At 33.3% G+C, this 13,009-nt stretch overlaps 1 protein-coding gene across 8 annotated transcripts in view; it reads left to right on the top strand.

The window, feature by feature from the left end:
• LOC121725778 (protein held out wings) overlaps positions 1-13,009 on the top strand; it is a 62,252-nt gene that overhangs the window by 38,886 nt on the left and 10,357 nt on the right. For all 8 annotated transcript variants that reach the window (XM_042112888.1, XM_042112886.1, XM_042112892.1 and 5 more), the window contains exon 2: positions 1,532-1,665. In XM_042112888.1, coding sequence (XP_041968822.1) covers positions 1,532-1,665 — 134 coding nt within the window. The remainder of the gene's footprint in view (positions 1-1,531; positions 1,666-13,009) is intronic.

Below are 13,009 nucleotides of genomic sequence, written 5' to 3'. Positions count from 1 at the left end.
TGCACAAAATATATTCGAGATAATTTATCTAGAAGAGCAGCGACTGCTTGTCGTGGTGTTGAGAAATGTTGACGCTATTTCATACTCTCATACTTGTAATTTCTATTATATGCGTAAACAAAAACAGCAATTAAAATTCCTCTCTATATTTATTACTGCTCATGCTAATATTACTTTAAATATTTTAAGAGAAGATTTTAGTTTCCATAAAGTTTAATATTTACGTTCTTTCTAAGAAACGAAATGTTTGTAAAGTGATTTTTGTATCTTTCGTAACATTTACCTAGGTGTAACTTGAGTCCATTTAACAATCTAAATCTTGGATCACGATTACATCTAACTGCTGTTTAAAGGACAAGTTGAGATAATAAATAAGTATGACATCACTTTTGACAAAACATTCCTGATGTTTGTGAGACCACCAGTAGCGAATTGGCATTAAAGTTGCCACCTTCGGCTGTATTGATGTCATGTATTAATTGTTGGTGTTTACTTATAATAATCGCATAAATAAACTTAATTGTAAGATATTCATAATATCGTATAAACTTAAATTAACTTTACGTCATACTTAAGTACACGCACAGGCACTCTTAGCAATATCCACTCAGTTTCCCAGTGCCTAATGTAACTTGATTTAACACCATAACAAGTCAACCACCGTTGTATTTTTATTTTTAGGTTTTAAAGTTCTAGAGCGAAACCCCTACGTTTTGCTTATATTTAATGTTTTTAAGTGAATGTAACTAGTAGCTAAAGAAATGTAGGAAAAAAATTGCGAAAAGAGAAAATGCAATTGAGTCGTTTAGTAATTTACATAGATGATTTTGTAGGGACTTATTCCCACGCAATTTAATGCGTTTTCTCCTTAAAGAAAGCTAGCTGAGTCTAGTCCGTTATTGCGGTGTATTCAGGAGCTTGGTATCATAATTTCACACGTTGTAACTATCTTAACTTTTATGAATGTTGGATCGCATTTATCAAAAGAATAGGTAATATTTGTACGATCAACGATATTAGAACTTGGGATTTCTATTATTTTATTATTAGCTATCCACGTCTGATAAGTCAAGACTGTTTAACCTATAATAAGGATCGACGAATAAACGACACTTACTGCAGAAATCGTGATAGAGTACTGATACCATTATCTTGTATCTGAACAGTATAGTTTATTTTACATTTAACTTTCTATAAATACTTATGCATAATTTATATAATTACAGTATTTAAGTCTGAAATAAAAACAAGTAGTTACGATTAACATAATTAAAAAATATTTTAAGTCACTTTTTAAAGGAGACAAAATTAATAAGTATTATGAAACAAGCGTTTGTGTAATGCAATTGCAAAATCCCAATATGAATTTCCAGTAACTGTACATTCTGATTCGCTACATAACCTACATAAACTTTTATCTTCTGCAGTAAATTCTTGGGCGGACGCGTAAAACTGTTAACAATTTTGACACATTTATTAGATTTATGCTAGCAGATGCATTATGACTCATTATGCATTATTTTATTTTCAGAAATCGCAAAGGTCCGTGCGAGTTTGTTTCAAATAAATGGAGTGAAAAAAGAACCATTAATATTACCAGAAGCGGAAGGCATGGTCACCACACTCACAGAAAAAGTATACGTACCAGTCAAAGAACACCCAGACGTGAGTATATATTTGTATAAATATATTCTTAGATTCTAAAATGGACAGCAGCTATTCCCCAAGACTCACCTTATTACAACTTAAACTGCTAGATTTATGGATATTTAACGTTTCATTAGACGAATTAAACGAATGCGTCATTCTGTTTACGTATCAATTCGCAAAAACAATGATCGTCGCACCCAGTAAGTGAACCAAGACAGTTTTGGCTGCTATTTTAAAAGGGTTTCTCGTGATTACGCCATAGATCGAGATAAGTGTCACAGGTTGTACAGTTTTATTACATCGGGGGACAGAATGAACGAGTGTTAGTCATATAAATAGAGAGACAAGGTTGGCAGCTTGCTACATTTGGAGACTTATGTCAGGGCGAGCTCGTGTTTCGACGGGCTCGCATTCTCCGGTGAGGCTCCGTCCTTACTGACATCGTCCATTCATTGTCGTAATACTTCAGCTCGTTTGCTTTCTATTTGTTTGCCATAGAGTTTATTGAACTCCGCTATTGAATTATGGTCCCAATTCTATCGAATGATACGGTTAAGTAACTTGCATTGTGATCGATCCTCTGACCGCTTTCGAGTAATTTATGTATAGATAGATAAGTTGGTAAATATTAGACTTAAATGCAGGTTTACCCTGTTTCAATAGTACATAATATAAGATAAATGATAGACTGATCAAAGGATAAATGCAATTACAAAGAAATCATTACATGGTAAATTACAAAATAACATGGTAAATTAATAAATAATAAACCATAAGAATGGACAAATAATGCCTCAAACACGTGGATTTAACATTAAATACGTAAGTTTTGAATAACGTTTTTTGGGCTTTTTAATCGGTATTTTTGTAAGCTAAAAAGATAATTTATAAGTTTAAGAATTCCTTATTCGTGCTATATAAGGCATTAGTGCTAAAAATGTCACATCAATTAATAATTTGGCTACATAAATTGCATAGCTTTTACGTGTGTTTACGGATTGTCATCACTTGAACTATAGTTTATCGATATCATGAACTAAATGACTTTCTTTTCTATATTATAATGTGCTTAAAAATGATCGACAAATAGAAATATTCAAGAAAATAATCGCACACTACTTGTATGAAAATAAGCACAAAATGGCCACGCGATGACGGGCTAAGATTACATCTATACTATAATACTTTATCTATGGTCGTATTAGTTAAAATTAGAAAATAATAATATTGTGCAGCAAATATGCCTCATAATATATATACAAACTAACTACGCTCGACATAGTTCTTTTTTCTTACGATGAAAATAGTTTAGCAGCGCCGTTAAATCGTGCACACGCACATAATATCATATTATCTACTATATATGTAGCTTGTTTTATGTTTAAATATTATTGGCATCAACTTAAATCTATTTTGTTCGTCTTGTAGCCATCTATTACTCTCGAAAAGCGACTTATGGTCTGGATAAAATGCGCTAAAAATATTTTTGGGGAATAAACTATTATTTGAGTTGTGGACGTCTGCCAAAAAGGTGACTAACAACAACAGTCTCATTCCTTAAATCAAGTAAATGTTAATTCCCTCACCAGAATCTGGTAGAATGCCAGAGTTTCTAAGCCGAATTTTTATCTATCCATATCAATATTGATAAAACGATCCAAAAATATGAACATACAATTACGGACGTAAAAAGCAACGTTTCGTTTTTTTTTATTTTTTCTACCATAAATTACTTTTAAACTTTTAAAATGCTGAAAATTATACTTTCATAATTCATTCATATAAAGAATAATAATAATAATATAATAATATCTATGGACGCTTCACACCACGTCAGTCTGGCCCCGTGCTAAGTACCTGAAGGACTTGTAGAAGAAGCTGTAAATTGTGAAGCAAGGCGCCTTGTTAGAGAGTGATTGTTGGCGCCGTCCAACGTTTCATTTCCTTTTATGGTTTACTTCAATTCAAACGACCTCCTCATGTCTTTTGTAAACCAGTGCCTAACTGTATCTTCAAAGGCAGCATTAACTTTTTTTATAACCGAAGATAAGTAGGATACACCTAAGTTTAATCGCATGTGGCCGGCTGCACCTAGTTGTAGCCGGGTAAAACTAGGTGTATCCGCACTTCGGCTATTAGCCGTAACATATACAAATAAAACTGAAATAACCAATAACCCACGAAATAATTTAACAATTCTTCACAGTCCAACATTGATTGACAATGACGAATATAGGCTGATAATTCAGGACAACAGATTACGCCTTCAGCTCCACCGATCTAGCTTGATTTGTAAATCGTGCCAGGGAACAATCGACCTAGTTAATACTATGCTTTCGTGACAAATTTTCCTTTCATACATCATCCAGATGTTTCTAGGTATTCAACAATGCGTGCGTAAATCTTAAGATAAATTGATTGCGGTATTGATTGTTCAAAAGCGCCGATCGCTTCGCTCGACCAATAGCAGGCTATGCATTTACATGTGGTATCATTGTTTTGAAAGGAACTGCAATTTTGCTATTATATAACTATGAACATATTGCTCTACGAGAATATCCTAGCTGGATTAACGTATATGGCAAAATCCACAAACCATGTCCTCTCTTATTCCAATTTAACTTTTTGAAGTTAATTTTCAAATAAAACGTTAAAAACATATTTTCTCGATTTTCTGTAATTTCTAGAACGTAGTACATACCATGTTTTACTTGGTAGTTTTACGCCAGCAAAAAGCTGTAAAATGAACGGTAGTGCAAAGCTAGAAATAGAATTGGCCGCGTGTGATTTGTATGTCGAACATATTGTCGAAACAATACTTTTATGTGTACTGGAGGCCATGACTAATATGTTTAAGATATTTTTCGGCAAGTCTCGCTATGTTAGTCAAAGATAATTTCTGGAGTTTTAATGTGTTAAATGTACGCGTACATTATACGTATTACATTAAATTTTGAACGAGGCTAAAGTTATCTTTCATTAATTAGTAGAATATATTATAGCTTTATTACTATGTTAAGTGTGTTAAGAATACGAATGCGAATCAACTTCTTTATTCTTTGAATGGGGAAGGAAGTAGACTTTTCTACAAAATATGGTGATGATATCATCTCATAATATTATATTGAATCTGGAGCAATAATATTAAACCAACTTTCAAAATATGCATCAGAATATAAATTATTAGACAAAAATCTACGTTATATGTCTGATTTAAAAATGTAATTCTTGGGATTTATTAATATAAAGTAATTTTATCGTAAAACAAAAATACACCACTAATAATAATGGTGTATTTTTGAATGAACTTAAACATAAGTTTAAGGACATACGAAAACTGAGGTGCACTGATATTCTTCTGGAAATAGCAGAGACGTTCTTTCTCGTCGTCTCATTTATTTTTGTTATAGTCCACGTGGCGTGGAGAGAGTAGATAGGAAACTATTAATATCAGAACAATCGACGTCTCACGGTTGCATTTGACTGCGCTGCGAATTGTTCTGATTTCCCGTTACTGTCAATTGCTGAAAATTGTTAATACCATGCGGTATTCCAAGATATTATTTAGCTTAGCAATAAAATAGCAATGCGTACATTCACATGTAGGCCACCCTAATTTTGTCTTAATGATTTGTTTGTGCTCGCTGCTTCACTTGCGTGGATGTTCTAATGTGCGTTCTTCCGCTCGATATATCTTATTTATAGCTTCGGTGTTGAAATGCTAAAGTTAATCTAGCTAGAGACTTTAGCACTGACATGGTTACGTTCGATTTCCTTCTAGCAAAATCCCGGATGAATCACTTTCACGAGAACCGCTGTTCTAATTACCACACGCTCAATATTAACAGTAATTATAGTGTCTAATAAAAAAGTATAAACATCAAAGCCCTATTCCTTAAATCAAACTGGCTTATCAGCAAACACAAATTTTACGGATGTGACACTGCATTGTTTTATAACCTTAAGTTGCTTAAAATCACGCTCATAATGGTGCGCGATTTTGGCTATTGAGTATTATAAAGAAGATCTATTGCGTGCTATAAAAGTGTAGAAAAATGCATTTCAAACTAAATTTTTGTTCGATAAAAATATAACATGAGTCAAAACAATTATTACTTACGGATAGTTTTAAGTACCGCAATAATAGTTGGGTATTTCGATCAATTGATAAAATCCACAATCGATTTTAAATAAGGAATTGTTACAGCAACGGAGGAGAACGATATCCTTATTGGAATCAAATCAGGCAAATGTGGAACATTCCGTATTGTTCACGTAGCAATCGCATGTGCGTAGCGTACAGCGGCACTATTCTAATGCCTCGAACGACGCTTCAATAGCAGGCTGTCACACTCATGCTTTTACACAGCATATCGTGTGCGCACGAGAAAGATAGCTTGTGCTCGAAGTGACATCCGAATCATGAGAATAGGTCCTGGCTATCGTAGTTACATCAACTAAAGACTGTTCATTGTTGTTTTACTTCTAGGTATCTTAAGAGTTAGTCTTATGTCGTCGGCATAAAGGTCTTTATAGTGGATATAGGAATCGTCTATACTCTATATAACTGGTCACACTGGTCTTGTAGAGCTGTGGTTATACGTCTATAGTTTTGATTAAACTCGCTACTATGACAAGTAAAATAATAACACCTCTTCCCTACTTATAGTTGTAACTCTCAAATGTATATTGTAAAGACATAACAAAGAGTACGAAAAAACACTTGAATTCATTATTGATATTAAAGTCATAAAAATTAAATACTTATAACATGTTATATGAATTAATGTACTAAAATTTCAGTTGCGATTATACTGACTTAATTAAATGGTCATAAAATTTCCAGCTTATACTGGTAGACTACAAACTCAGTACGTCTTTTAATCTGTCTTTATTCATCTATCCATGTATGTAACATTATTAAACAACTCCTTATTAGAAGATTCCGTTAAACTTTTTGCTGATGATACAAAGCTATCTTTAAGTCTTTGTGTTCAAACTTTGTATGAATGAACAGTGTCAAATATGTTTTGAATATATTTTACTTTTATTCTGCAGCTCTATCGCACATGATAGGTTCATTATTTTTATTAATATAGCCCGATTATTAAATTACTAGCTGTTTGACCGAGCTTTGCTCGGTATTCGATAAAACAAGAATTAAATGACATTTTCTAAAAATGATTCCTAGCTAGATCGATTTATCGCCCCCGAAACCCCCTATATACTAAGTTTCATGAAAATCGTTGGAGCCGATTCCGAGATTCCAATTATATATATATACAAGAATTGCTCGTTTAAAGATATAAGATTATAGAATTAAAATTTCTTGTAGAGACAAGAAAAGATCTAAGTGAAGTCCGAAAGTTCTGTTCCTTTATCCTAGTGCAATGGCCAGTCCCAACATAGTGTTTATGTTTTGGTAATATAACAATATGGCGGGGAATCTAGAAATAGATAACAGCCTAGCCATAAACAAGTGCGTTCAAATAAACATACAATTCGTATAATACTGCACTCACCACTACACATCAACAGTTGTGTTTGCTATTTTGTTTAGTAGTGATTGCATATTGTAGTAGTTCTGTAATTCTTAGTATTAAAATTAAAATTGTTGTTCAATTTGTATATTTGGGTCCTTTAATGCTATTGCATTAAAGGAAGAATACAGGACGAATATTCAAATAGAGTTCGTTAACGTAACTTAAGAGGAAACACTAGGGCTAGAGAAATGAAAAACAAGTATTTGTAAAATCTATCTAGTCTCCCTAGCCTCAAGCCTCCCCCGGCCCCCCGCAGAGCGAGATAGAGACAACTGCAGTTTGATCTAATAAAAGAACAGAAAATCAACGATTCGTTTTCCCCTGATTTCTTCTCTAAAACTTAACTGACTTAAGTACTTACTTTTTTCATCAAAAATTAAAGCAAGGCTAGAGCTGTGTTCCCATGTTTTTTTTTTTTAGTATAGTCTAGCCAAATTTGTTTTATGGATGTTTGAACACAGCGGAAAATCTGGTAATTTTTTTGGGGTTTTGAACGTTCATATCTTCTTTGATAATTTAATTATGAAAATAAAGAAAACATAGGGACATGCTAATAGTGGCCATAGATATTCAGGAAAAAATTATAACTCTATCGGCATTATCCATGGAGGAAACAGGCAGACAGCGTTCGTATGGAAAAACGGCCCTAGTGTCTCCTCTTAAATAATTCGAGCAAGAGGGAAGGAGGAGAAAAAGGATAGTTTTTCATGTTTATTTAAATTAATTACATCTTTAAGGCCTACAGAATCTGGATGGCTGTAAACCTTTACATCTTCAAAGATTCATATTCATCATTCAGAGAATTGTCAAACCTTCAATTGAAATGGCCAAACCTACGAGTTTCAAGAAATAAACGCTGCGTAGGTGGCCTACATTTCATCACATGTTTCTTTATAATTTAAATGTTTTTCTCGGAACCTATCTGTAATCTGCATTAGAATGTTGTCATAAAATGCGGGCGATAAAGCTGAATGCTATTCACAAATTCGTAAACACATGAGTCCCTACTATAATAAAATCATTTGTAAAAGTTTGTAACCTATTTGTAACAAAACAACTATAATATTATGATGAAAATGTGATAGTCTTAATATAACTTACAGAAACTCAAATAATTAATGTGATAAAAGAGTTTTAAAAATAAAAATTTAATAGGTATAATAGGTATCACAATTAGTGGTGAAAATTTTCAAACTCATAAAAAACTTACAAGTTATAAACTAATAATAGTAATAATAATCTTTATTTCTCCTCACAATACAAGTTTAAGATAAACATAATAACAGAATTTTCAACAGTCAGGTGAAATTGTAAGGAGCTGCAGGTGTCCATCATAGGTCATGCCTGTATTACAGATCACCAGGTCCTCACCCCAAAGAACATTATATTTATTTAGGTGGGATTCCGATTTACATTCATAGCATGTTACAGCATTAAAGTATCTTAAAACTAACTCAAAGACGTAGAAATCTACGCAATGGCTAATGCTCATACATTTATCTGTCAATCATACATAAATAAATACATTACATATTAAAATAGTGCTCAGTTTATAAATAAAACAAAATGGAGCAGGATAAGGCGAATACATAACTACCTTTAATATAAACCAGATGCCTTTAATTACTGATGTCTTTGCCTTGATCAACGATATTTATGTAACACTAGATAAAGAAAAGGGACCACACGGGTGTTGTGTTGCAGCTTGTCACTCCGCTATTGTAACATGAGCTGAATACATCTATGATTTTAGAAATAGACGATTTTTTTTTTTTTTTTAATGAAATAAGGGGGCAAACGAGCAAACGGGTCACCTGATGGAAAGCAACTTCCGTCGCCCATGGACACTCGCAGCATCAGAAGAGCTACAAGTGCGTTGCCGGTCTTTTAAGAGGGAATAGGGTAATAGGGGAGGGTAGGGAAGGGAATAGGGTAGGGGTTAGGGGATTGGGCCTCCGGTAAACTCACTCACTCGGCGAAACACAGCGCAAGCGCTGTTTCACGCCGGTTTTCTGTGAGAACGTGGTATTTATCCGGTCGAGCCGGCCCATTCGTGCCGAAGCATGGCTCACCCACGTATATTTATCAACGAATGACTATGACATTGAATTAAAGCGAGATAATGCTGATTTTCGCAGTACGTTTTCATTACGTGTGAGTTTTTAGGAACCAATAGAATCGCTTCATTTTCCTTACCTAGCCCAGCCCAACGGTTCTATTTAATAAAAAAAAAACCTTTCAACACAGTTTGAGCTTCAATGGAAACGCAGCCGTATTCTTTTCTCAATTCTTTTCAATTCGAAAAACATAATACTGTACTTTCTACAATGCAGATTACTTCCGTACTTAGTCTCGTACCATGCTCTGTATGTCACTGTATAGAGTAGACTGTAGAGAAAATATATATTAGCATCTCAGATTTTGATAAAGATTTAGACTCATCATCGTCATCAGCCCCAATAATTGCTGAACAAAGGCCAGTCATCCCAATCTTAGAAAGCATCTGTTGCTAGCCATCTTCTTCAAATTGTGGATCCTTTAATCTACAGGGCATCCAACTCTACACTTAGATTGAGGCCTAAAACATTTAAACTACATTTTAGAATCATGAACATTATCTAGAAGCAATAATTACCTCACTCTAGACTTTCATCTAAGGCCTCGTTGATATAATGCTGGCTGGTATCTCAGACAAGATGAATAGCCCAGATGTGTTCCGCGTGGGTCGTTTAAGTCGGCGCGAGAGGTCAAGCGACCAGGGCTAGAACACAAATTGTTCCTTATGGCTCATGCACATGCTAGACAAATTTCTTGAAAATCTTTGTATGTTTTTGAGCTAAAAAATATTTTGTCGCATACTTGCTTGCTAGGTAGTCTGAAAGTGTTAAACGCATTTAATAACACTAGTACTTCAAATTATAGATTTTAATGGCGAAGGCTGGTTCATCTTATTTTGTATCATAGGGATTTAAAATATGACTCTTCAAAATGTAAGAGATAAGTGAAGTCTTTAGGGCTTACAGGAACCACACGGTTTTAAAAGTTACAAGGACTATATTTAGTCCATTTATGACCTCAGTGGTAGACACTGAGAAGAGATGGAACAGTTGTGTTCCGCTTGGATCGCTCGGGTCAGCGGCGCAAGAGGTCAAACGGCCGAGCATCCGACCGTTGCACGAATTGTTCCTTCACTACATTCTGATCTCGCGTGTACTGTGTCTTTATTGATATTGAAAGTTGGTTGAGAAGTTTTATGGGAATATGCGAAAATGTGTCTTCGGTCTTGTAATCTTCCGATAGAATTTGATTAACACATTCAAGGGTTTGTTTTTTTACGTTTTCATTGTCAGCCTTACTATTGTATTGTACTAAGGTACGGTACGGTACGGTAAGGCTTCTTTAGCTATTTTCTAATTAATATTTAGAGTAAGTAATCAGTAGATTTTAGTTATATTTTTTATTTATGCATTCCGCCAGTCAAATCCAGTTGGTAGTTACAATTTATTCGTTTAACCCTTTTTTATACTACACTTATTCGCGTCAAGTAAATCAAGTTGGCTCCATGTTTCTGCAAAGTATATATATAATATGTATTTGAATGAATTAATTGAAATTCAAATATGCAACGCACCTATAATTGCAGGCGAGTTAAACATTTAGCATTAATAATGTCGCCTAGGCGCTTTTTTACGATACCATAAATCGATGCAATTAGAATGAATAAATAGCATGATAAATTGTTTATTGCACAAAATAGGTATATTGTTGTTTTATATAATAACTATTAACTGCTATATAATGTTACAACTACTTCCAACAGTTCCAAAACCTCTTTAAGGCGTACTCTGTTTTAATCAGTAATCTCGTCTTTATCTAATATTTAATATAAATTATTGTCTGTTAATTTTATGAACTTACAAGTATAAATAACTTTGAAATTTATATTTTCAGAATACTTCTAATTTTTTAGAGCCTTAGATAATAAAGCTTCGTAAGATAATACCATAAAATACACAAAAGAATACCTGATGATGACAATAAATTTCATACCTACATGGGGATAATACGAATAAAATCATTGGAAGACGGAGCGGAAAATTGATTTTCATTGAGATTTTTTCATTGAAGATGATGTAATATAAGGGTATGAATCATCAGTGAACTTAAATGATCGATTACAATAACGTGTATTGTCATTTAACCAAATTATATTTCCTCTAAGTATACAAATATTTCTAGTTTGATGGGAAATTGCGTGTATACGAGTAATATGTTTAGGACTCTTTAAAATATTTTGACAAAGGGACCTACTGTTAGAAATTTAGATGTAAAAACTCTTATTCTAAAAATTATGATGAAGTTATGATGACCAAACGCTAGGTACATCAGCGATAGGGATCCGGCAAATGAAGCGATTCTATTGGTTTTTAAAAAACGAAGGTTCGCAACGCAGCTGCGGTGAAAACGCACCCTACCAAATAAAATTTGAAAAAAATTTAAGATTATAAAAAAATCACTCTTTAACAGTTTCTTACATCTAAACCAAACATTTCACATATTGTACAGGTATAAAGTACGAAGATTGCTAATATTTTGAGTAATATCGACGGATACACATGAGATCATTTTAAATGCGTGTTCATCTATCGCTAGCGGCGACAATAGATAATTCGCTTCGTGACCAATAGAACATTCCACCATTCCATTCTTAGGAAAATCTAAATCCCACCTTATTATATGAACCAGAGAGCGGTAGCTTGAAATAACTTGGCATGACAATACATCCAATATCAATACTACGTTGAGATTAGATGGATCTAATGCAAACCGCAGTGCACTTTCAGACATATTATAATATTATTATTGTGTTACTGATATTATGACGTACTTAACTAATGATATCAGAGATCAATTTTTTTGTTAACCAAGTAAATATAAAATTTGTTATAAATAGTGTCCAAGTAAAAAGATTGTAATTCCTCTAAATTATAAAAAGGGACTACCTTTTAGACAAAGGCCTCCCCTCTTCTTGTTCACACTCCACAACTCTCATAAGTTTCTTAAGTTATAAGCTCCTACTCACCTCCTACTACACAGTCATATTATCATTGTCTTCGCTAATTTTACGTTGCATTTAATTTCTGATGACTTTATAAGCTGTCAATAATAGTACTGTACTGTAGAGACTAACCGTAAAATATAAGATGTACGTTATTCTTATATATCGCTTACCTAACCTTCTCTATGCAGGACAAGTCCAACATGTTAATTACAGCGTAATTAAAGATGCAGCAATATTTAATACAACGATTAAAGCAAAATAACTGCATGATGAGCTGAACAATTTACCGGAGATTAAAATACTTCAATTTGATCCTAATGTTGACGAAAAATTGTGCCTCGGTGCGCAGTGAAAGCCTAACAATCGAATGCATATAGTATTTACAAAGTTTTCCTTCTTATGTCATTGTTATAATATCTTGTCAACATTCTACCGAATGATATCGGAAGAAGTTATATAAAATGTACAAAAACAATAGATTATTTTAACCCTATAATATTATGATACGACAGCAACCGCTATACTACTAGTAAATAGTGGTTTGCTTTGCAATTGATTTTCAGCTTAACTTTGGCAATGATTCAATTCGTTAATGCAGTAATTTATCTTTGTAGATAGCTTTTAATTAAATATTATTTAATGATTGATTAATTAACATTATGTTTTATAATGATGATTGTCGCTTTTCAATATGTTGATTTTCTACTCTCTAAAATTACCACTTTGAAACAATGTTATGAAACAAAATATACAT

This window comes from Aricia agestis, chromosome 3 (assembly GCF_905147365.1).
Source record: "Aricia agestis chromosome 3, ilAriAges1.1, whole genome shotgun sequence".
NCBI lineage: Eukaryota > Metazoa > Arthropoda > Insecta > Lepidoptera > Lycaenidae > Aricia > Aricia agestis.
The sequence above is the reverse complement of the archived record's forward strand: the minus strand, read 5'-3'. Positions and strand labels throughout refer to the sequence as shown.